The sequence below is a fragment of the Cynocephalus volans genome, chromosome 3 (assembly GCF_027409185.1).
Source record: "Cynocephalus volans isolate mCynVol1 chromosome 3, mCynVol1.pri, whole genome shotgun sequence".
Taxonomy (NCBI): domain Eukaryota; kingdom Metazoa; phylum Chordata; class Mammalia; order Dermoptera; family Cynocephalidae; genus Cynocephalus; species Cynocephalus volans.
Window position 1 is genome coordinate 43,709,713 of NC_084462.1, and position 26,132 is coordinate 43,735,844.

The 26,132-nt window shown below is 48.1% G+C and overlaps 1 protein-coding gene across 1 annotated transcript in view; it reads left to right on the forward strand.

Moving 5' to 3' along the window:
- Positions 1-26,132, forward strand: part of ADAMTS17 (ADAM metallopeptidase with thrombospondin type 1 motif 17) — a 316,365-nt gene that overhangs the window by 196,384 nt on the left and 93,849 nt on the right. Inside the window, exons 11-14 of the mRNA XM_063091528.1 lie at positions 3,711-3,812; positions 4,876-5,021; positions 16,056-16,222; positions 23,558-23,685. Coding sequence (XP_062947598.1) covers positions 3,711-3,812; positions 4,876-5,021; positions 16,056-16,222; positions 23,558-23,685 — 543 coding nt within the window. The remainder of the gene's footprint in view (positions 1-3,710; positions 3,813-4,875; positions 5,022-16,055; positions 16,223-23,557; positions 23,686-26,132) is intronic.

The following is a 26,132-nucleotide window of genomic DNA, read 5'->3' on the forward strand; positions in this document are numbered from 1 at the left end:
AAAGAAATTGGTGTATATGTCGACAGCTTCCTACTGCTGTTCGCCACCCTTCCTCCTTTCACAGCCTGTTCTCTATCCCACCTCTGCTTTGTCTGGGCTTCCATCACATGCGTTCTCTCTCCTCTCTAACGTCAATCCTCACATTGTTTTCAATCAATACTTTGGTCAATGCACACCGCTAGTTGTTTTGTCCTGGGTTCTCCAGTCATTTCTTAGTTGGCTGAAGTTCCTCTTCCAGCATTTTCTCCAGAAAAGGATTCCAGTATTTGTATGTTCAGAAATGTTTTTCTGTTGCCTAAATACCGGAGCAACAGGTTAGTTTACATAAACTTCCCGAGTCACGTTTTCTGTCTCTCCTGGGTCTTTATCAGCATTGCCCACCGCCCCTGGAGTGCAGCCCTGCGGAGACATTTGCACACAGCCTGATCTCTTTTCCCATTGCCAGTGACTTGATCCCTTTGCCTGGATCCCCAAAGGATTTTTTGCTTTATCTTTGAACTCCAGTAACTTCATCAGGACATGCCTCTGGGTTCATTATTTTTTACCATTTTTCCTGTAACAGGGTTTTGCTTTTGAATCTGAGATAGATCTTCTTTTATTTCAGGTTTAGGTCTTGAATTTATATTCAAATACCTTTTCTGTTCTATTATTTTAGTTCTTTCCTTTAAAAGTTTTGTGCTTCTGACCCAGCTGGGGTCCCTTGACCTTTGCAAGTGTTTGCCCTCTCATTGGAAAAGTGGAGAAAGCAGAGAAAGCCCTGTCCTGCCTTCCTCCCAGGGCTGTCGTGAGGCTCAGGATGACAGGTGTCAGAGCAGGTTGTCATTCGTAAAGCACGATGAATGCCAGCTATCGATCTAGAAGGCGTCACGGTGATGAGCCTTCGTGTCGTTCACCCCATTGGTCCATTAGTGAAACTGGATCACAAACAGGGTGACTGTTTGGCTTGGGCACACCGAGCAGTACTAGTGTCTGAGCTTGGGCCAGTGACTGCAGTTCTAAAGTCTTCTCTGCTCATTCTCCTTTTCTTTATTTTTAAACTGAACACCACCGTCCTGACTCCCAACACTATAGTTTTATCTTTCTTGTTTTTGAACTTTTATATAGTATCCAGCATTCTAATATACCATAGTTTATCTGTTCTACTGCTGATGGGCATTTGGGTTGTTTCCAGCTTGGAACTAATACAAATAGTGTTGCAATGAACATTTTTGACAATGTCTTTGAACATATATACACACTGATTTTTGGTACATAGGAGTGGAATTGCTGGGTATTAGAATGTGCATGTCTTTGGCTTTAGTAAATACTACCAAAGTTTTCCAACATTGTTGAACCAACTTAGAATCTTACGATCAGTACACAAGAGTTCCCGTTGTACCACATCCTTGCTGACACTTGATACTCCCCACCTGTTTTATTCTATCCATTCTGGTAGTTTTGCAGAGGTATCTAATGGTGGTTTTAGTTTGCCTTTCCCTGATGACTGAAAAAACTGAGTATCTTTTGATGTATTTACTGGCCATTTAAATATCCTCTTTTATGAAATGTCTAAGTATTTTGCCTATTTTTCTACTGAGTCTTTTTCTTAACTGAGCTATAGGAGTTTTTTGTTGTTTTTTTAAAAATATATTCTGGATACAAACACTTCATTGGTTATACATTACGAATCTCTCTCCCGTGTATCGCAGATACCTTCTCTCATTTTCTTACAGTTGTCTTTGATAAACAGAAGTTCTTAATTTTAATATAGTATAACTCATTCATTTTTTCCTCTATTGGTAGTACTTTTTGTGTTCTGTTTACGAAATCTTTGCCTAACCTCATTCTCCTTTTCTTTGATGATTAGAAAAGTTTTGTGAGAAAGCACTGTCTATAAATTGCATAATAAACTGTTAACACCAGTTCTTCCTCTTTCTCCTGATATGGCCATTATTTCTCCTAATCCCAGGCACTCCTATCCCATAAATTCACCTCCTGGGTCAGCCTTGTCTCATGAACACGTATCCACACATAGATGCCACACTCAGAGAGCTCATAGGTCCAAGTGCACAGAATCAAACATTTAACGAGGTGCAGTCGGTCTTTATAGGAGCAGCTAGTGCCGTGCGTGAGGCTCTCATCTTTTTACCGTTCCGTTGAGAGGTGAACAATAACGGAACATGCAGGCTTTTCTTAACCCAAATGTGTGATACTCACTTGAATCATCAACTTCTTTAAAGGCACAAGTCAGCTCCAACATACTTGAAAAATGGGGAAGAGTAATGGGCTTTTCTTAGCTCTTTTGAAAAGCCCCCTCCAGCTCTGCCTTCCTTCCCTTTTTCTTCTTTATTTTTGTCCTTTCTACTTCTAAACATATTTTGACTTTAGACAGAACAGTTGTGCATCTATTCTATGCAGATGCTTGAGATTACTTGGAAGAGCAGACCTCTAAACTGAGCGAGGCACACCCTTTGCGAACCATGCCCTGACCATCCTGTGCCACGCTGCAGGGGCACCTTGATCTTCACCCTGCCTGAAGTGTGCCACAGGTCCCCAGCCACATCCTGGAGGGTTATGTCCTCTACGCCTGCCCGGGTCTTTTAGCCATGCTAGGGTTTGGCGTCCTGGAATCACCGTCTCTTTAAAAGATCCTTATGTACATCTGTTTTCAATTTTCAGACCATGAAGTGAGGATTGGGTGCAAATAGTTTATCTGGGAAGTGATCCCAGGAAGCACTGGGAGGGGACCAGGAGGGGAGGGGAAGTCAAGAAAGGTGCACTGATGGCCAGGTGCCTGCCATGGGCAATGGGGTCATCCCACTGGGACCTTTGGAGAGACGTGGGGAATTTGCTTCAGAATCATCCCCCCCCCGCCCAAGCGGTGGGGGGTGGGGGGGCCCGGTTATCCAGCTCCTGTCCTTACATTGAGGGCTCTGTCCGCTCACAAATTCCTCGGGTCATGTCTGCCTCAGTGATTCTGATAAATTATCTCATTCTGAGTACTATGTCCATGCCAAATTTCCTATTAATATGATTAGGAGTCTGTGCTTTTAAATGTCTACTCCTGTTTTAGTAGAATTATTTTAATTGTATATTTGTGGATATTCCAAAATTCTCTAGGTGAAATGCTATAAGAGATTATGCACAGCTCAGCTGAACTAGGAAGCAGGTGACTGTAGGGGAATGGAGAGTTGCTTGTGGGGGCCCGAGCCCCTCATGGCCCTTTGGTCTCTTGCTTCTAGGCCTCATGTCCGCTGTCTACCCTCCAGCCTCAGTTCCAGAGCTGCTGCTTCCAGGAAGCCCTCTCTGATGAAACTTGGTTAGATCTTTTTCCTGTGTGCTCTGGACAGCCAGGGGTATCTGCTTCATCCCTCACTACATTAAAAAGAAGGTATCTGTTTGCTAATCACTCCTGGGAGGCAGGGGCTGTTGCTCCCAGCCGGTACCCTGCCCCTGATACCTCCTAGAACCTCAATAGCTGGTGCTAGAACTGCTGAACTCAGTCCTATGAGATAAGCCCTCCTAGGAGCAAATGCACAGAACTGTATTTTGCTAAAGGAGCCAGTTGAAACAATGCACCTATTTTTTGGATATCCAATCTCACCACTGTCTCTCTTCCCCAGATGTTTCAAACCCCAAATCCAAAGTGGTTGGGCCACTCCTCCAACCCCAGTTGCAAGCTGGGCACGTAGGTGTTCTAGACAGTTATGGTTCCTTCCCTTGTCCTGCAGCATCTGATGTGCGCTGGCCTCTGGTGCCTGGTAGAAGGAGATACATCCTGCAAGACCAAGCTGGACCCTCCCTTGGATGGCACCGAGTGTGGGGCAGACAAGGTAACCCCTGGGCTCCCACTGCCCCCCAGCAGGCAGCCCTATGTCTCCTGGGCACTAGGCAACTCTCCTTCTGAGAGGCAGTCTGCACTCTGTGCTCAGGAGCCCCTGAAACATCCCCTGGGCACTGTAGAAATGCCCACAGAGCCCACTCCAGGCTTGAAGGGGTGCTAAATCACCTCACTCCTTTTCCTCATATAAGATACAAGAATCATTTACTTAATATTTTTTTAGATTAACTCCTTTTGTCATATGAGTGAATTTGCTTAAAAGGAAAACTTTCAGTACACTTTAAGTGGGAAAACAGCACCACTTGTCACACACAGATGGCTATAATAAAATCTATTTGGTGAGAACAATGTTATCCAATTCTAGCTAGAAGCTAAGAGAGTGAGCCTGATCCTCAAGAAGGGTAGTGATGGGTCAGTGTTAGAAAGGAGAGGTGTTCAGGACCCACAGCCACAGACATCTATCTTCTCCTTTGTGTTATTGCAAGGACTGAGAGAGAGTTGGAAAGGAAGTAATGTTTCACTTTGCTGATGTTATTAGGGATCCCTAAATCACATCTCATGCCCCAGAGTATGTGCCATACACTTGGGAAATTCTGTTTTAGGGGATTGGCTTTCTCTTATCCTCAGAAAGAACTGAGGTCCACTCGTGTGGGGCAGGCTGTGTCACCTCTAAGCACAAACCCAACTCTGAAGTTCAGATCCTCAGAACCAGGAGGTTCTGTCTTCCGGAGAGAAATGCTCACATACAGCAACATTTACTGAAGCTCACATTTCTTCATGGGCCATGTGGATTAATCCTTTCTCTGGGAATTTAGAAAATCCCAACAGAGCACATTCCACATGGAAGTTTAGGGCAAAATCTAAACTCCAGAGGGATATAGATATCAGGTTGAGTAAGCAAGGAATGTCACTAAACTTAGCAAACACCTCAAATAGTCCACTTCTGTGTCAATTTTGAAAGATCGATTTTTGATGGCATGGCGTTCTTGGGCACCAGGGAAATGGCTGTCCTGTGGGTGGCGGGCGAGCGGCTTTGCTGACCTGCTGTGTTTCAGTGGTGCCGTGCGGGGGAGTGTGTCGGCAAGACGCCCATCCCGGAGCACGTGGACGGAGACTGGAGCCCCTGGGGCACCTGGAGCATGTGCAGCCGAACGTGTGGGACGGGAGCCCGCTTCCGGCAGAGGAAATGTGACAACCCCCCGTAAGTGTCCCCTGCCCAGGCATTCCCCAGGGTGCCTCGAGCAGGGTTTCCTGACTGCAGCTGTCATGCAGGGTCTGCCTCCCGCTGAGATTTAGAGAAGGAAAATGAAATCACCCAGGGTCTGCGTGCAGGGCCTTGTGTGTGCCAAGGGCCGACCCGGCTTCAGTCTCATGCTGTGAGAGGACATAGACACAGCCCAGTCCTGTCCTGTGGTGGGCAGGCACCTTTCTTCCTCATGTGCACCCTGGTAGAAAGGTTTCCCAAGACAGCTGGATGACAGCCCCTCTCACTTGTTTCATGGTTTACTTAGTCAAAGGTCATTTTGGGGAAGCCTGTAGACCTTCAGGAAAGAGAAGCCCAACTAGAAATTGGCTGTTAGCTGATTTGGGAGCAGCCTGGCTTAATGGGTCACGAAGTATCTATGGGGTCGGCTGTCTTGTTCATCCAGATATTTTTCATGAGTCCTCTTGGAGCTATTTGGCAGAAAGCTTTTTTTGGTTTTCTTTCCTCTTTGGTTTCTTTTTGACTATGATGACCCCATAACCCTTCTTGTTCCCCTCTTTGTACATTTGCTCCAGAAAACTCAGGGATAGACTTCTGTGCTCAGTTATAGCAACTCCTTCACCACAGGTTCTCTCTTCTCCTCTCCAAGTCTCCCATTTTCTAATATTTGTTTTAATGCTCTGTTTTATGTCTTGGGTCTCTGCCGCGTCATATCCATTTTGAAAATGGGCAAGTTGTAAACCCTGACTGAAAAGAAATGCTTTCTACTTACACTTAAGTCCTGTTGATGAATAATTAGCAAATGCTTCTTGCATTTAAAAATCCTGATGTCCAGGCCAATTAGTCACGAACCCTGAGGGTGGGACCCAGGAACTGGATGTTTTAAATCTTCCCAGGTGACTCCAGTGGCCAGCTAAGGTTGGGAACCTCCAGATTCTAGGAAAATTTCTGCTCACAGTTTGGTCAGTGGCAGGAACACCTCTTTTTCCAGTAGTGCTTTTAGAACTGGCGTCATGTATTATTTTCATGTTAAAACTTTTCCCTCCAGCACCCAGCAGAGTGCCTGGCACATAGTAGGTGTTTCACCTGTTAGGGATGACTTCTTAATGAAAAGCATAGATGGGTAGATGATTGGAAACCCTTGGTGTCTCCAGACACTTCAAACTGGACCTTTTCTAAACTCTCCTCCCACCCCGTCTCCATTCCCAGTAAACAGCACTGCTGTACCCTGCACTACTCCAGTCCAGGCCCCAGAATCTGCGTGCCATCCTCTCATGCCCGTCCCTCCTCCTCCATGTCTGATTGTGATAAGGACAGCGAATGCAGCAGACCCCCGCCATGTGCCAGGTTCCCTTGGGCATTTATGTAGTAAATCATTTTATGTAGCCCTGTGGGAAAAGTGTTCTTTCATCCCTTTTGAACAGATAAAAACTGAGTCAGAGAGAAGTTAGGTAACTTGCCCAAGGCCACACAGCTAGGTGGTAGGCCGGGTTTGGAACCCAGTTCTAGAAACCAGAAATCCTAAATCAAGGCGCCAGCAGGGTGGGTTCCTTAATGGCACTCTGAAGGAGAATGTGTCCCTTGCCTCTCTGCTAGCTTCTGGGGGTTTTCAGCAGTCTTGGCCCTCCTTGGCTTGTAGGGGCATCACTTCAGTCTCTGCCTCCATTTTTAAGTGTTTTTTTCTGTGCATCTCCTCACCATTTCTTCTCCTAGAAGGACACTTGTTGTTGGATTTAGGGCCCACCCCAATCCAGGATGACCTCATCTCAAGATCCTTAACTTAATTACATCTGCTAAGACCCTTTTTCCAAATAAGGCCACATTCCCAGGTTCCAGGTGGCATATGTTTGGATGGGCCAAGGGGCCACCATTCAACCAGCTCCAGCCCTGAAGCCTCCTTTCCATTCTTCAGCCACAACGTTCCAACCCCAGGACCTTCATCGATGCTCTTTTCCCTCTACCTAACCTGCCTCTGCCCCTCTTCGGGTCTCAATGCAAATGTCTTCTCCATCCCTGACCCCCTGCTTAAAGTGAGGTGCTGCCTTACTCTCCCACGGAACCCCTTTTAATAAAGGCTATTATGTCCTTGCTCACTTGTTTTTACTTTGTCCTCCCCACTGGACTTCAAGCTCCACGAGCATCCGGGATGGGCCACACCTGTTTGGGCGCTGTCCTCTCCTCCCTGCCTATAGCAGCGCAGCCACTCCAAAAAATGTGCTGACCGCCTTCCCACCCAGCACATGCTTGCCCAAGAAAAGCAACCGTTCTACAATGCAGTGCCCCAAAACACATCCCTGGTACCATTTTTCCCTCTAAGACACAAAGGTTGTTATCAATTATTAGGCCGAAAAAGCCGATCACCAAGTAGGTCTCCTTTCCTTGGATCCCCTCACCCCACTGAGACCCAGATGCTAGGAACAGCCACGTGAGGACCATCTGTCGCCCATGCCTGCCCTTCTCCAGCAAGGCTGGAGCACATGGCCAGGGGTGTTCAGCATTGTCTCAAGAACAAGCTTCAACACGTAGCCCAGCCTCACTTGTCCTGACTGAGAGAAACAATATGTTTTTGCTCCCACAATATTTACGCCTTTGTAGCCTGTCCGATCTTTCTCAATGACAGTGTAGCTCGATTTCCTGTCCTGAACAGAAACAGCATGCTCTTTTCTCCCTTGTCATTTTCTACAAAGTTTCTCACCTTCATGGAACCAGCCCAGGTGGATGGGAAGAGACGGGGCAGGCTGTGGGCAGAGAATGAACAGCAGTCTCGGCTGCTTCCCGAGGAGGTGCAGGATGCGGACGGTATTTCACAAAGTCCAGCTTGCTTTTGCAGAATGGCTCGATGTGGTGATTGTTACACAACACAGCTGATCGAGGCCTCAGAGCCAAGCTCTGACCAAAACAACGTCCTCTCCTTGTCTCACTCCTTAAATCACCAGGCTCGCTGCCTTGAGATTTCACAAGGATGTCCACATCTCACTGCTATGTACGTCTCGGGCTTGGAATGCTCCCACGGCCCTCGCCCCGCCCCCTTCTCTCTATATTTCTGGCTGCGTTCCCCATCTTCTGCAGCTGGTTTATTCACTGTCCAAAAATACTGGCAACAGTCCCTGCCCTTTTTTTCTCTAGTCTTGGTCTTCACAGCTATTGGAATTTTTATTTTCTGCCAGTTGACATTGAGGCCTTCAGGAACATTTGTGCTTTTAAACCAGCTTCCTAGCTCATGCTTTCCTGCCATAATTTGTGTCACTGCAGGAGTTACACCTAGACTACAGGGTAGAAAATTTATCTCTAATTTGAATCCCGGTACTCCATTGAAGGCTTGGGTGTTGGGAAGGGCTAGGGAGGAAGAAGGGGAGAAGGTTCAGACATGCTCGTGTGAAAAGTCAGCTCCGTCCCCATGTGTGTGGGATAGGAAGGCAAGTGGACTGCAGAACTGGGGTGTGGCAGGGTCACTGCACAGCATGGCCCCATGAGCACCAGAAAGGGAAAGGGAAGCTGCTGGCCTGCTGTGATCTGTGGGAGGATGGGTGGAATGAGGTTATATGCCTGTAATTGGTTTTTGCTTCCACAGTGAAACCTCATATATGTGCTTTTTAATGCGCCAGTGACCTGGCATTCACATGGGTAGTTTTTAAAAACCCAAGTCTTCTACATTTAAGCATAAATTACATGTGTTCCGTGGATACCTTTCAGAATAGGCCTTAAAACTAGGACATTCACGACCCTGAAGGTGCATGAGCAGCCTGGCCCCACTTCTGGAACCCTACAGTTTTGCCCTCCCAGCTGGTCGGAGCTCATAGAGCTGGGGAGGCTGGGGCTGACGCTCTCTGCCGGGCTGGTGGTGTCTCTGGGTGCTAAGCGGGTTTGTACTGCTCTTGTGACTTTATCTTCTGATCCATCTTCATTTAATAGAGCGAAGTAGAAAATAGAGGAATTGCCATTCAGCGGGCATCCTCCTCTTCCAGCCTGCCTTGATTCTGCATGCCTACCCACTCCCCAGCAGTGGCAGACCTGCCGCTGCATGACCTTGTCCTTCTCAGCACACCTTTGCTGCTGCTGCATCTGCCTGAGGCGCTGCACACCCCGCCCCAGCAGGGCTTTGAGGAGGATTTGGGGTGGAGCTCACCTTTCTCTGCACACCTTCAGTTTCTCACCAAAGCCTATCTACCTTATTCTTTTCCTTGGTTTTAAACCTATTTATGAAGGTAGAAAAGCCCATCTCCCTGCACAGTGTTTCTCATCAGGGGCGAGCACGTGTTGGGGCACACATGCCAGGTGCATGGCCACGCAGTGGGAGGGGAGCCTCTGGCTTCGAGTGCGCATGTGTGACCGTGTGACAGCTCACCAGCTCTGCAGAGTGGCCCTGCCTTCTTCACTGCCATGAGCCGTGGTCAGGTTCCACCTGCTCCACAGCCTTGCTGACACATGATGTTATCAGTCTCCTCCCTTGGGCCATTCTGGTGGGTGCGTGGCAGTATCTCGTTGAGGTTTTAACTTGTACTTCATCAGTAGTGAGGCTGAGCATCTGTTTATGTCCTCATTTGCCATTTGGAGATCCTTCTCTTGTGAAGTGCCAGTTCAGGCCCTTTGGTTTATATCTAGGCTTGTACTTTATTCATGTTTAGAAAGTCCTAGAAATCGGGAGTTGATATTAGAGGTGCATTTTTAAACACCACCACATCCACATGATGGTGTCAGTGAGACAGCCTGTGCTTTCTGGCCTCTCAATGGCCAACGGGTAGCCCTGTCCCCGAAGCAGGACTCCTGTTCTGCTGGCCCCAGGAGCTCTTGTGCACTGTTTCTTATCTCTACCTCTTCCTCACCAGCCAAGCAGATTTAACTTTTCAGAGCTTCAGTTTCCTCGTCTGAAAGACGCAGTCAGGAGCCCCTTTGATTCCTTGTGCAGACTTAATGAGATGATGATTTTGAAGGGTTTGCAAAGCATGGTTCCTCCCAGAGGCCTCGCAGAGCCTGGAGCCAGTGCCTTCTAGCCCTCATGCAAAAGGCTGAGTGAAGGACACAGACCTTCCTTGAGCTCTCAGAAAGGGATGACTCGACTGTGCCATGAATTCTACGATTTTAATTGTCCTTCATTTTGGCCATATCAAGCTTGGTTTCTGTAATTTTAGTCTTTGTAGATGTGTTTTGTTTTTTTATACAGCCCTCTGCTCCTCAGACATTGCGAGTGTCACCTCTCCACTTGTACCATGCAGATTTAGCCTCTCCTGCCTGCATTTGCTGGCCCCAGTGCAGCATCTCCTAACGCCCCTGTGTCCACACAACTCACACTGGCAAAGTTAGTCCCCTCCTTAGACTCTTCCCACAGAACTTCTGTCAGGAAGCCATTTTTGGAGCTCTCTGCCAGCCACACCTCCCCCTGCGAAGATTCTCCTCTGTCTTCTCTGTACCATGGGTGGTGACTCTGTTGTCTCCAGACCTGTGTACATGCAGGAGGCCTTCACGATGGCACAGTCACTCTAGGTGACCTGTATTATAGAGATAGTAGTGAATAACGAGGGACCACATGCAGTCCTGCCACATATCAATACTGGGATTATTTGGATAGTGAATCTGGCTACTGGTGGATTGTTTCTCCCCTTTCCTCATGTTATTCAAAATAGTGACTCAAAGAAAACTGAAAACCAATCAGTTCTCTTTGGTCATATTTTTTTTTTTGAACAGGGAAAGTTTAATAAAAAGAAGCATTAGCTATAACAGGGATTAGAGTAATGGGGAATTAGCTACTAAGAGGCAAAACAAACTCTAAAGAATACAGGAAAAGCAGATACAGGAGCAGCCAGTGTCCTCAGGTCTGAGGCAGAATACCCAGGAATGAACACATCTGGACGAGGCCAGCCCCACCACACCACCAGCACTGAAATTCCTTGGACCTTTTTGGAGAGAGTACTACTAGGGCCTGCTGGATGAGAGAGAGTTTTGTGGAGGTCCTGTGCTGGTAGATCTCTCAAGGAAAGGTATCCATGGGAGAGACTGCATTTCAAATCAGGATGGGAATCTGCCCAAAGTGTTGGTGTGCTTGGAAGCAGCCCTCTGGGGTGCAGGAGGATGCTGCCAACAGGGAGGTGGCATGTGTCACAGGCCACTACAGGAGCATGCTAAGAGAAATCCCATACTAGGACCAAGGATAAAAAAGCCTGTTCCTCCTCCAGTGTCTGTATAGTACCTTGGACTTACAAGGTTTAGCACCATGCCTGCTTGACTGAAGATCTTTAATTCTCCATATGGCTTCAAATTATATCTGGTATTCTTTCATTTGAACTCAGAGGATTCTCTTTGGCATTTCTTGTAATACAGGTCTAGTTGTATTAGAAGCAAACTTTCTCAATTTTTGTTTATCTTGGAATGTCTTAATTTCCTCATTTTTGAAGGACAGTTTTGCAGATATAGAATTCTTGATTGACAGTTTTGTTCTTTGAGCACTTTTAATATATGAGGGGTCTTCAAAAATCTTTGATTTTCCATGAACTTTTTGAAGCACCCTCATATCAGCCCACTAACTTTTGGCTTCCAAGGTTTCTGATGAGATCAGCTGATAATCTTATTGAAGATCCCTTGTATGAGACAAGTCTTTTCTTTCCTGGTGCTTTCAAGAGTCTCTCTTTGTCTTTGATAATTTAATTATAATATGTCTGAATGCAGGTCCCTGTATGTTTATCCTACTTGGAGTTTGTTGAGCTTCTTGGATTTGTAGACTCATGTCTTTATTCACATTTAGAAATTTTTCAGCCACTATTTCTTAAAATACTCTCCCTACCCCTTTTTCTCTCTTTTTCTTTCTGGGGTTCCATAATGTGTACATCAATCCCCTTGATGGTGTCCTACTGGTCCTCACTGTTCGCTTTTCCTTTTTTTCTTTTTTTTGCTTCTCAGACTTGATGATTTTAATTGTCCTGTGTTCCAGTTTTCTGATTCATTATTCTGTCTGCCAAAATCTACTTTGAACTCATCTGGTGGGTTTTTCATTTCAGTTATTTTACTTTTCACTCCAAAATTTATTTATTTCCTTTTTATAATTTCTGTCTTGTTATTTTCATTTAGATCATACATCATCTTCCTGTCTTTGTCTATGTCTTCCTTTAGCTCTTAGGCATCTTTACAACAGTTGTTTTAAAGTCTTTGTCTAGTAAGTCCAACATCTGGGTTTTCTCAGGGAAAGGTTCTGCCTATATATTTTGTTCCTTTGAATGAAGCACACATTACTGTTTCTTTGTGTGCCTTGTGATGTTTTTGTTGAAAATTAGACATTTGAATCTTATAAAATGGTAACTCTGGAAACAGATGCTCCCCTTTCCCCAGGGTTTGCAATTTGTTTTGTTTTGGTTTGGTTTTTTGTGGTTCAGTGGTATCTTTGTGTCTGGGAACAACCTGAAGTCAAAGCTTAATGTCTTCTCAGATCTTTTCTGAGCCTGGATCTTTTCCTGGTCATAGCTAGTGGCTTTCTAAATTCTCCTGGATATTGCAGTTACTTTTAAATGACTTAGTCCTTAAATGTCTGGCTCCTAAAAGTGGAAAAAGGAGAAAAAAAGTGCTGCTCCTTGAAATTTCCTGGAAGCCACTTCAACTGGTGGGGGTTGCAACAACATTGGCCAGCCTCTGTGTCTGCACCTCAGTGATCAAAAGCAGCAATCAACAGTCAATACACAGAACCTGGATATTTGTAGGATAAGGTCCTTATTGCCCACCCTGGCTCCAGCAAGCTGCACCAGAAGCATGGGCATGACTGCCTGCTATGGGGCAGGGGGTGGAAGACAGATAGTTGCTGCTACCACACTAAAGAATGAAACTGACCAAAACTAACTTCAATTTACCAGCCAAGTTTTCCCCTGGAAGCTGGAAGCTTTCAAATAGGCTACAGAGTTTCAAAATAATTACTTCAGACAGTTTTTGCCAGTATAATTGTTTTCTAGGTGGAGAGATGGATTCCTGGTGCTTCTTACTCTTCAATCTTCCCTGACATCACTGTCTCTCTTGGTCATTTTAAGACAAGCTCTGATAATAAATATCAATTCAGTTTAACTACAGCTTTTTGAAGACTATCCTATGTAAGTTTCTCTTCTGGAGGCTGCAGAGGAATAGGAGGAAGACAGGAACCCAGCTCATCATGTCACAAGGTTGATGGTAAACAGCATAGCAGAAACCCAAACAAGATGAGGAAAGAAAAAAAGGCTTTAGTGTGGATGTGGCCTCAAGGATGGGCAGGGGTTAGGGGGTGGGAGGTGGGGATGATGGGGCAGTGAGCCAGCAAGAAGGCTGAAAGGAAACTTGCCTATGGGAGAAGGTTGGACAGGGAGAAGAAACAGCATGAACAGAGATCTGTAGGGAGAGACACTGAAGCACACGTGGGATCCTATGGGCTCCCACCGCCACATCTCCCAGATCCAGGAGTTCTCCTATGTCACTTCTTGTCTCCTCTCTGCCGACCCCATCCAGTATAAAGGTAGTTGGTGTATATGGGTCAGTCAGATACAAATTGGGAGAAATCAATTGGTGGAAGTGGATGAAACTGAAGGCAAAGTGAAGCTCAATGACCATTCAGGAAGTTAATTACATGCCACGTACAAGTCACAGCCCACACTTTAAGGTATACAGGAAACCTAGCTTCCTTTATTCTTCTAGAAACCAACCTAATCTGTACTTTTGAACTCCATCCCAGTCCCTGCTGGGTTCCTAATCACTTCAGTTTTTACCCCACTTTCCCTGAGTCTGCGTCCAAGTTTTATGAAGATGCGTCAGGTCCTGTGACATCTGGGGTATTCATTTCCTAGGGCCCCATAACAGAGCACCACAGATTGGGTGGCTTAACCAACAGAAATGTTTTGTCTCACAGTTCTGGAGGCTTGAAGGACAAGGTCAAGGTGCTGGCAGGGTTGGTTCCTCCTGATGGCTGTGAGAGAGAATCTGTTCCATGCCTCTCTCCTAGCTTCTGGTGGCTTGCTGACAGTTTTTGGCATTCCTTTGGGTATAGTAGCATCATCTCGATCTCTGCTCTCATCTTCCTATGGTGTTCTCCCTGTATGTGTATATCTCCAGGTATCCCTCTTTTTTAAGATGCCAGTCATATTGGATTAGGGGCTCACCCTGCTCTAGTATGACCTCATTTTAACTAATTACATCTGCAATGGCCCTATTTCCAAATAAGGTCACATTCTGAGGTGCTGGGGGTTAGGACATGAAGTGGGGACAATTCAGTTTGTAACATCTTGACATTCAGGATCTGTTACATCACTCATCTCTTCTCTGGTCCCAGTGATGGCAGCTCACCTGTTGCCTTGGAGACATCTCTCCTGCTGACCCATGTGGCTCTGCAGGGGCAGCCTCTCTCTGCTCCTGCACACTGGGCTTTGTGGCACATTAAGAACCCATTCATTCTGCTTGCACCAATGCCTGGGCTCAGGTTCTTGGGGAGGCTGTTGGAGGTACCATCTACCCAAACACACTATACGATCATTTCTCTGAGATCCAGCTGCCTTCCTCGTGTTCCAGACAGAAAACAGAACACTGGGGTCCTCTGTTCTCATATGCCATGAAAATTCTAGAGGTTTAGCCATTTCCTAACTTGGGCCTAATGTAGAGACCAGGACTCAGGGCCCCTCTTTGTGACCCCAGTGTATAATCTCCCCAGGCCTCCTCCACTCCCAGGGGAGGGAATTGTTTTCTGGTGTGTATGAGGCGGACAGAGAGGTATGGAGGGAGCCTTTCCTTCTACTCAGTATGTTTTATCCAAGGTGTTCGTGTAATCCAGGAGCTGACAAACCACGGTCCATGGACCAACTCTGGCTCCCCACCTGGTTTTGCAAATAGAGTTTTATTGGAACGGCCACACCACTCTTTCACACATGTCTCTGGCTGCTTTTGTGCTCCAGTAGCAGCATTGAGTAGTCAGCACGGACTGTATGGCCCATAAAACCAAAAATATTCCCTATCTGGTCCTTTACAGAAAAAGCTTGTGGACTCCTGGTGTAGACTTTTCTGACATAAAAACCTGAAGACTTCCACCACTTTCTGCTGTTGTCTCTCCCGTAAAGCAATGACCGCAGAATGGCCTTGCCCTCTACATGAAAAATAGCGAGGGAGAAAATGAAATAAATATTCATAATGAAGTGGTTAATGTGTCAAAAATGAGATCCTGCCAACAGGTGTGTGCAATTTGTGAAAACTCATGGAGCAGAACAGTGGTTTTGTGTCCTTTTCTCTCATATGCTGAATTTCATTAGGAAGTATGGCGGGGAGAGAAGTCTTACTCCATCATGATGATCTTGGCATCGTGGAGGAGAATGGAACCACTGAGGTTGCCCTGTCAGAGTCCTCCAAGGATGCCTGGGGCCTTGTGGAAGAGTGGGGCAGGGCCACACTTCGGCCGGGCAGGCCAGCGTCCTGCTGCTCCGCTTTGATGCCCCTCACACACGTGGACTTGGCCAGTGACCCAGCCTGAGTCTCCAAAACAGCTTCAAACCCCAGTCTAAGCACAGAGAGTCTAGGACTCAAGACCACAGCCCTGATCATGTGTGGCCTCACGCCCAGGTGAAGGTGGGACAGTGGGGATCTAACTGGTCCCTACCGAAAGCCCATGAGCAAGTGAATTAATCATCCTGATTCTTTTCTTATAATGTATTTATTTACTTATCCTGAAACTTAGTGACCTCCCAGGTATAACTAGGAGAAGACCAAACACAAACACACACTCCCCACCTAAAAATTACCCTTGGGGTTTTCAGTGTTACACATGGCCAAATTTTAAGTTCGCGTGAAAGACACAATTTTTTGATCTTGCTGAACTGATACTCCCTGTATCCTATTTCCAGATGATCTTGATTTATAGTTCTTGGATTCATTTCTCTGATGGCTCACTTAAACATGCTATCAGTGTGGCTCTGGGCTTGCCGAGATATGGTCTGTAAGAGCAGAAGGGGTTGCTTTGGAAACCTTGCCCCACCCACTCCTCCACATAGGAGCGCAGCTGCTGTTTCCACAGTCCCATCTGGTTAATGCAGGCCTTCTCCTTCCTTCCAGCCCTGGGCCTGGAGGCACACACTGCCTGGGAGCCAGCGTGGAGCATGCGGTCTGCGAAAACCTGCCCTGCCCCAAGGGTCTGCCCAGTTTCCGGGACCAGCAGTGCCAGGCGCACGGCCGGCTGAGCGGCAAGAAGAAGGGCCTGCTGACAGCAGTGGTGGTTGACGGTAAAGGCACATGGCATGTCCCTTCACAGTGGCCTCTCTCCCCCAAGAATCACACCTAGGGAAATCCACAGGGTAACCCCTCCCAAATCCATCCAATAGGATGCTCCATCATCTGCCCAAGAAGCTGTGGCCCCACTTCGTGAACATGGGGTTGAACTTGAACTACCCAACTCTCTGAGATCTCCCCAAAGCAGCAGTGGAGGTAGGCAGCAGGCCAGATTTGCCCCACACCCCATTTGCAGTGAGGTGGGTGTGCTGGCACGCATGGTGCTAGGGACTCAGGACAGACTTTGAGAGGAGCGAGGTGCTACAGGAGCAGGGGGATCGCTGTCCAGTGTGGGTGCTTTCCTGCAGCTCATTTTGGATTGGCTCTTCCTCCTTGACCTGGGGCATCGGAAAATTTTGAGAAGAGTTTACAACTTGGGGAAGATGATAAAAAGCACAGGTCATGTTTTCTTGCCAAGAGCTTTCTCCTAAATCTGCCCCAGTGGGTCACTGCAAGCATTTCCAATGACTGATAAAATGCTAGGTGTGTAGCATGTCTGTGTACATTTGTGATGTCTGTTTATTGTAGATGAGGACACCCCAGGGCCTCCTTCAGGGTTTTTTCCACCTACAGCTGTTTCTTTTCAGGAAATGAGACTTCATATTGTAATGACGACAGCATGTCCCATTTATCAGGCATACCATGTGCCAGGCATGAGTTAGCTCTACATACATCCTCTCATATAACATGCAAAACAAGTTTTGCAGAAGATGAGAGTTGATGGGTCCCATGACATGTCTAAGCTTCCGTGGCTGACAAGAGGGAAGGGAAGGAGCTGACCCCAGTTCCAGAGGTTTTAGTTTGACTCACAGAAAGTTACCAGCTTTCAACTGGCTACTACTACTCGAGGAAGACAGAAAGCACGACATCGTGGGTGCAGAGTGAGGGAGCTTTAAGAGGAAGTTAAAGCAACTGGGCCTGGTTTTCAGACAGCCTCTAAAGTGTTCTGCAGAAGAATGACATTCTGGTGCCAGGTCTGAGGTTTCTTCCCTGTGATGGGAAGGACCTTTGAAAGCTACATTCTGCGGTCTGCTGTTCCAAGTTCATGTGTGCATAGTTGTGCGAGGGTAGGCCCAGGCGTCGCTGGGAACTGTCCTCAGATCCACAATCTTAGCCCAGCAACCTGACTCATCGGCTTTGAGCTGATGTAAAGTTATGTGTGATGTTTTGAATTGTAGTAGATAATACCAACCCACTCAGCTGTGGGCTCATTTTAAAGTACTGGGGAGCTCCTCGGATATTTTTCCTTTTTAAAAAGGACACCACGTTTGGGAGCTGTGTAATTGTAGCTGCACTGTCACTTAGCCAGCAGAATTCAAGAGAAACACAGCCTTTGTACCCTCAACTTTCCCTACAGATGAGGAGGAGAGGAGACCCGCCCTCCAAAAAGGATGAGGGCAGCTGGGGCACGTGCTTGCACACAGGCCCTTGCCTCTCTCTGCCGAGCCTTTAATCAGATGCAGGAGGAGACCCGAGGCGTCCAGCTGTGTCGGGCACATTCCCTAATCAGGAGCGGGATCGCACAGTGGCCAGTTCTGATGAGAAGTAGCCCTGTTTCCGAACCTTTGGCCATCTCCAAAACACCAGATAAGGACGCTTTTGGGCTTCTTTCCTGTTCTCTCCCAAATTGCAGGAGCAGGAAGAGGTCAGGTCTGAGACAGACTAGCCCGTCTCCATTTCCACTCAGCTGTGTGCATGAGGTTGTTATTCTTTCTTTAGTTGCTTGCTTCAGTTTTAAATGCTCCTGCCTCATTTACTCAGTGCAGAAATCCCTCTTAAATATCTCTTTTTCCACACATTTCTCCAAGTCCAGATTAAACTTTTTTTTTCCTTCTGACCACTTTTGGATGGCTGAGCTCTTCAGTTCCCTTATCATCAAAGCGGTGAAGACTGAGGTCTGCCCAGATCCTCCTTCCAGAAGCCTCACAGTGAGGACACTGAGGGCACTCACTGAGTTCAGAATGTGTCTTTTCTCCCACTTGCTTTTTGTTTCTTTTTGCCCAAGTAGTAAATAATTATAGCTAGAGTGCCCGCACCTTTGATCTGAAAAGTGCAACCCTCTGAGGACAGCTAATGGGCAAGAAGTACTTTGCCTTTGAAGGAGAGACTCTGGGTTTGGGGCTTTGCAAGGGTAGTTCCACACATCCTCCTCTGGGGTGGAATTGTCGTGACTTCTTGTATATTTGGTTTCGTGTCTCTCTCAAATATAAACAGAAGCCAGCAGCTTTGAAAGGAGCATTTCACAAGGATAAAAACAAAATAATAAATGGCTAATTCAGAATGCCGGGGGAGAATACAGATTATAAGTGTTCCTCTCAAAACTCAGTTTCTAAAAGGCACAATTCTAGCTCAGCCGTGATAGGAACGATTCCTGTGGTTGGGCTCTGGGCTCCTCTGAAGCCCATTATGACTGCCCTATTCATAGCATTGCTATCGCTGCGGAATTCTTTGGCAATTGACACACAGTTCAAGAAAGGGGAAGCTATATATTGTTTTCTTTTAAAAAAAAAAAAAAAGAATTCTTGCAGAGGTAGATTTTCCAAGGGAGAACTCAGGACCACAAATCCATACCACCTCCAAAAGAAGACAAAGACTCTCCTTAGAAAATATTTCTAAGTGGAAAAGCCTTTAGACAGAAACCCATTGGGGTGGCCACTTGCCAAACCCACCCCGTTTCTGCTTTCCCCATGGAATCTCATTGAAGTGGAAACCTTCAAGAGTTCAGTCCTCTCTGCCCAGGCCAGCAGGCCACGTGCCCACTGAAGTGTCGGAGGCCTTGGCGAAGGCCGTGTCTGGACGTGGCTGTGCATTCCCAGCTCCTCCTCCCTGGCGCAGCAGAACCCCCTCCAGGTCTGAGCCTCTGAAGGGGCAAGGAGTATGATGGTTTGGGCTGTCTGACTCCAACTTGGCCAAGCTGGCTGCAGTTGCTTAATGAAAAAGAAGGAAGTTGTTGCAAAGTGCAGAGTATCTCACAGGACCCAAAGGCCTAGATGACGGTTGGAGCCAGGACCTCTGAAGATGCCAGAACCTTCTCTCCAGGGCCTCCACAGCTTACATTTGGGAGTCACGTCGTCCTGCCCCTGCTGCAGACTTTCTCACAATGTGTGCATGTGCAGGCTGACAGGACAGCCCACAGTGCCTTACATAAAATCCACATTCCTTATCCAAATCTTTTGCAGCCAGATATGATTCAAAATTCAGAGCATTTTAGGTGTCAGAAAGGTAATAAGAGTGCATTAACTAAATATTAACACCTCCCGCAGTGGGATCCAGTACCCCATAGTCAGACACATGGATTACACTACCAGAGAACCTATGAACACCTCCTTAAGGGGGACACTGACGCTGCCCAGAGCCTCATGTCAGTCAAAGCAGGCTTTGCTGCCAAATGTATTTGCCACAAATGTGAGATTGCGCAGTTTTCAGATCTTTTTGGATTTCTGCATTATAGATAAGGGAGTGTAGCCTTCTCTGGGATTCATCAGCCATGAGCAGGAAGACCTCTCTGTATCTGAATTCCTGTACTGAATTCCCAGGAGAGAGACTCTGATTGGTTCAGCTGTGGTCAGGTGGTCACTGCTGATCCAGTCAATGGAGGCCAGGCTGCCCAGGACTAGTTATGAGGTCGTAGTGGGGAGAGAGACTGTGATTGGTCTAGTTGTGGTCAGGTAGCTGCTATTAGTCCAGTGAATTGAGTTCTGGCTATGAGGCCACAGTGGGCAACTTTGGGGACAGGGACCTGAGCAGGCTTTTCAGCATGTGTCCCCGACAGAGGGTCAGGCAGAGCTTCAATGAGCACTTGTGATGGCCTCAAAATTAAATGGTGTCTCCACCATAGGAAGACCTCGTAACTGCAGGCAGAGAGAGCAGCAAAAGCGCTAAGAACCACAAGTGTGCTCTTCACTGTGGAGCACCAGGAGCAGTCCTCCAAGCCTCCACCAAGCAGATGTGATCATGTGGTTCTCACACCTCCAGGCCCGTCTCCTTTGCCCTGTCTGTGGCTTCCCCCAGCCAAGCAGAAGTCCTGATGACAGGCAGGCCAATAAGAAGCCAGTCTAGCCTCAGTCAGAATTTCATCTCAGCACACACAGCCATGCAGGAGAGATAACTCTCAAGATGATTTGACCTATTCTGTACTATAAGGGATGTAAGAGTGTTAATGCTGTGCCCAAAGATGAAACCCTATCTCATGTTATTTTTCGGGGTCTTGTATCTTGGAGATTAATTTCCCACCCAAGGCAGCTAGAAGGAGATATTCAGAGAATTTTAAGGAGCTCTGAGTCTCCTTGCATGTTTTAAGAGGTTATCCTCAGTCCCTTTGGCAGATAGTGCCACACCTTGCTAGAGGTGTGGATGCCCTGAATTCAGAGCAGAGTCCTCAGAGGAGACGGACAAATAGAGAGGTCTGGCTAAGCAGAGGAAGGAAGCCCTACCCTTGGGCTCTGTTCTGGTGCTCGAGTGCCCCCAGGCTGCCCAAGCTATGGAGGGCAGTGTCTACAGATGGGAGGGTCAAGTGCAGGTAGAGTTGAAGGTACGGTCATGGCCAGTATCCCTTTATCTGAGGTTGGCACCCCCTGCTTTGGAATCTCCATTTCTCTGATGCTCACACTAAAGAGCCCAGATAAACTATCTTCATCCCTTCCCAGGCTGGTCTTTCTAAATTACCTCAAAACAACCTCTACTTTTCTACCCAAATCCCACTTCCATTTCTGCTCTAGTCAGAGTATACTCTCAGAAGCCAGAAACATCCATGAAACTGGTGGTTTGTTTTCAGCAAAGCTCTTTAGCCCCTTGGTGTTTTGGGCCCCAGGAGTTCTCCATTCAGAGAGTGGACAGTGATGGTGGAAAGAGAACCAGGCAGGAGCAAAGAGGCCAGGGCTTCCTCCCTGCCAGCTGAGGAACTCTGAGGCACACACACTCTGTGAGCCCCTGTGCCGGAGTGTAGCATGGACCGATGACAGCACCAGGTGAAGTGCGTAGACACTGCTTAGCATGCTACCTGGCACAGGTGGATGATTAGTATTATTTATGATTTCATCATGGTCACTTTTGCTGCTGTTAAACAAATCATCTCAAAGTGCAGTTACTCCCAAGATTAAGTCAGCACTTCAGTCTACAAGGAGTTAAAATCCAGTTTCAAACTGCCTCAGCCAAGGGACCCTTTCTGTGAATAAGATATTAGAGGCATCCCAGCATGTGCAGTAGACACACCGATCTGTTCAGACCAGGGGGCTGTGTTGCTGCATCTCCCCCACCGGCTCCCCAAGATGCTCACAGGAACCTCAGGGCTCCAGAGAGCACTTTAGCAATCTAATCCCATGAGCCTCCCAGAGCTGATCTCAGCTGATGTCTCCAACTTCCATCATTTCACTTCCACCAGCCACCTCCTTAGGTCACTCCCTTAAATGAAGGGACAGCCGCCCCCAGCCTGCCAGCATGGGAAATGAGTCATTCCTCCCAGGTTACGCCCCGATCTCCGACAGCTCACATCAGATCCGTCTCATGGGACTCATCACTTTTTGCCTCATTCGAGGTTTGCTGGGCACTTGTCCATGAGACCACAGGGTCCCTGAACAGCACACATTACCCATCTTTCTTCCCCATCGGGCCACAGAGTGCCTCATGAGGGTGGGCTCGGCCCGTGCTTGCTGAATGACAAGTGTTGAAGCATCATGACATTGCATATCAGGAAGCTAGCGACCTCCAGTCTACTCTTGAGAGCAGCAGTCCCAGCACACCCCTGCAGCTGCTTTCTAGTGCTCTAAGATGAGATTTCCCAGCGAGTGTGCCGACTGGCAGCAGTCCATGGGAGAGGAGCTGTGGAAAAAGCTACCGAACCCAGTGGTGGCTTAGCGAATGTCATTCAGTTACCAAAGCCCCAGAGGCTGGGTGAGACAGCACATCTGCTCCGACAGAAACTCTCCGGCTGAGATGCTGAGGTCCTCCAAGGCCAAGGCGGCTTTCTCTGTTCCTGCCCATGCTTGCCCGAGACCACTGGAAGGACCTCCTGGGAAGGCTGGTGGTGAAGTCACAGGGCCTGGCAAGGGAGCATGAAGGTGTTTGACTTAGAGTTTCCTTCCCTTTGCAAAGTAATCACATAAATGGCATTAATGATAGGTGACTGAGAGAAAGAGAGAAAGGTCCATTCCTCTTGCTCCTTTACTTACAGAAGAACAAAATCCATTCATTTGTTCAAAAACCATTGCTGAGTCCTTCTGTGAGCCAGGTCCTGGACCCAGTCTTGGGACAAAAGATGAAAGCATGGTTCCCTGTCTTCTGAGGGCTCCACTCCCATCAGGGCTTCTGTCTGAAGGTAAATAAAATTCATCCTTTTTACACTCTTTTAACAGTGGGACCTGCCTTATGATAAATCCCTTCATATATGGGAGTTGCTCAAACAATTTATAGGACAACAGGCTAATGGCCGAGGGCTTTACTGGAGACCTGTGCAAAGTGCACATGGAGATGCCTATGTGACCCCATGTCAAAGGCAGTGTGAGAAGGGGACAGCCACCAGGAGGATAGGAGCCTTCTAGAAGGCCAAGTGCCAGGAAGAATGTCTAGGCAGAGGGAAAAGCCCAGGCAAAGGCACAAGAGCTTGGTATGTTCTGGGACCTCATGTGGTTCCAGGAGCAGTAGAAACTGGGATTTCCATCCTGCCTGGTGACACAGCTCTTACAAGTTGTCCTGGCAGCCCCTGTGTCTCCTTTCTGTACCTTACTCCTGCTCAGTTTCTTCTAGGGCCTTTGTGTCCCGTGGCACAGCTCTGTGGTTGTTGCCCAGGAGCTGGGGGAGCACTGAAGCTTTTAGCATAGCCACTGCCGTGGAGACCCCGTGGGCCCGCTCCCCCCACACTGCGGTGTCCTTGTTCCCCTTCCTCCCCTTTGCTGTCCTGTTGTGGAGGGGCTCCTGGGCTCACCCTTGACATGTGTGTGTCTTACATAGAGGTTAGCACACAAGCATACTGTTGTTCAGCTTGGTTGGCATGTTTAATGCCTTGAAAAGGAAATGCTGTGTCTTTGCAAAGGATACAGAGGACAAGGAGGAAACCCCACAGAGCTCTTACCCATGCTGTCACCTGAGTCTGAGGGTCTTTTGCCATTTGCTATAGCTGGTGTTCAAAGGAGCAGGTGCACATACCTGAGGACATGCACTAAGCAGCTGTGACCTTTATTTACCTGTACCAACCTGTCTTCCCTTCAGCTTGCCCGCTGCCAACATGTACCTGCACCCTGCGTAGCTGACACACCCCTTCCCACGCCAATGTCTGTCTACCTTTCCCTCCTCAGATAAGCCGTGTGAACTCTACTGCTCGCCCCTTGGAAAAGAGTCCCCACTGCTGGTGGCCGACAGGGTCCTGGATGGCACGCCCTGCGGGCCCTACGAGACTGACCTCTGCGTGCATGGCAGGTGCCAGGTAACGGGCTTTTCCTTGTGTCCTTGAGAGACTTTGGAGGGAGGCTTCTTCTCCCCAAAGGGTGCAGAGGTGGGGCTGAGGCCTGGGGAAGTGGGTTTCCTCAGGAAGGCACTCACTCGTGCTGCTTCCCATAGCCAGTGGCACCTGGTGCACTGCCCCGCCCTCGGCAGTGCTGAGCCTGGCGCCCACCTGCAGGCCCACAGGGGGTTGGGGTGGCTGAGAGAACAGCAGCAGCGTAATCTCTCCAAACTTTTTCCATTGTTTTAGACGTCATGACCACACAAAGACCAGGTAGAACACCTAGATGTGTAGACAGGTAGGATGTATATACAAGCTGTGCTCGGTTCAGTTGCAGAAGATAGAGTAGGGCTAAGCAGATGCTTGTGCAGGTGGTACAGGGAGACAGACCTGCCTGGCTTTCGGGGAATACTCCACCTACTGGAATTCAGTCCCGAAAACCCGTCCTAATGCCGGGTGTCCATGACTCATTAGAACCATGATAAATGTCATTTAAGAAGACAAAAAGACAAGAGGGGGAGGAAGAGAGGGAGGGAGGGAGCAAGCTCACCCTCCACCTGCATTAAATCTGCCTGAGCTGAGGTCCTGTGCCCTCGGGCGTGCTTCTGGCTTGGAGTAGCAGAGGGGTCCCTGTGCCCCCTGTTTGTCCATTGGAACGAGCATGTTCCGGATGGGGTGGCAGCAGCTGGCATGCAGGGGGAGGCTGAGTATTCTCAGTGCCAGGAGGAGCATGGCTTCCTGGTGCCGTATTTCCTGATGACTCAGATCAGTCTGAGCGTGTTGTGAGAGAGCCCCAGTGTCTTAGTCCTTTTGGACTGCTATAACAAAAATACCACAGGCTAGGGCCGGCCCCGTGGCTCACTCGGGAGAGTGCGGCGCTAGTGGCGCCGAGGCCGCGGGTTCGGATCCTATATAGGGATGGCCGGTGCGCTCACTGGCTGAGCGTGGTGCAGACCACACCGTGCCAAGGATTGCGATCCCCTTACCGGTCAGAAAAACAAAAATAAAACAAACAAACAAACAAAAAATACCATAGGCTGAATGGCTTCTAAACAATAAACTTCTCACAGATCTGGAGGCTGGAAGTCCAAGGTCAAGGCATCAACAGACTTGGTGTCTGGCAAGGTCTGGTTCCTCATAGATGGTGGCTTCTTACTGTGTCCTCACGTGCTGTAAAGGGCAAGGCAGCTCTCTGGGGCCTCTTTTATAAGGGCTGTAATCCCATTCATGTGGGCTCCACCCTCATGACCTAATCACCTCCCAAAGGCCACACCTCCTGACACCATACCATGGGGGTAGGATTTCAATGTATAAATTTGGGAGGACACAAATGTTCAGTCCGTCGTACCCAGGGAGTCCTCCCTGCTGAGCCACTGACTGCTCTGGTCATTGTTGTGGCCACGTTTCCTCAATTGTGTCCATAGCAGGTGAGCCCACCAAGCACTGTTGGAGCCCTGAGCAGGTGAATCGGTGTCAGGCTTGCCATGCATCTGGCACAGAAAGGAAAACCAGATCTTTCCCCTGCATTTCGCACTTCGTTGTTCAGCTCTATTGACCGGCCCCTGCAGGAGACTGAGCAAGGGGTCCACTCGCCACAGGCCATAGGGGGGCCTCCTGATGTTATCAGGAAGAGAAGCTGCTTTCCAGAAGCCATGGGGCCTTTGATGCTTGGGGACCCGCACTTTCCCAAGTTCACACCTGTCTCTAATGCTCAGTGAGGAAAGTCTTAAAAACGTTTGGAGAAACTGTAGAGCCCTGGGGTCATGCGGGAAAGACCCTGTCATCCTCACTTTGTGTGGCTGTACCTGACACCAGCCTCGAAGCCTCAGCCAGCGGCCCACAGGGCAGCACTCTGCTCCATGCTCTGCTTGCCCCACGCTACTGCAAGTGCCAGCAGTGGTGTCGGTGGGTGAGTGACAGACAGAACGAAAAGAAGAAAGGCTGGAAGACAGAGACACAAGGCAACTTCTACCATTTCAACCCGAGTGGATTTTTCCCCTGCAGAGTCCAAACCAGTCTTAAACTGGGATTTTTCAAGGAAAAGCTTGACAAGATGCAGACTCCTGTGACACTGCTGGGCTTTGTTATCAAATACAGATAAGTGTGGGTGATAAACACTTGGTGCCCAGAGTCGTGGCAGTGACAAGTGGCTGAGCTGGGTGGGCCCTCAGGGCTGCTTTCTTGTAGCAAACGATGTTCAAGTCCCTGTCCCCAGGCAGTGTGAACAAAACTCTTATTATTACTAAGATGCAGTGTTGCTGACAACTTACATAGTCCTGCTAGAAAGCCACATGCAGGGTTGGTGTCCTTCCTAAATTGCACACATGCTCGGACCTTCCTGCATGAGGGTATGCATTGCAGCCTGATGACTTCACGTTCCTTTGGTAACAACTTCCCAAGTCTGAGCTCTTACACCCTTTTGAGCAGCA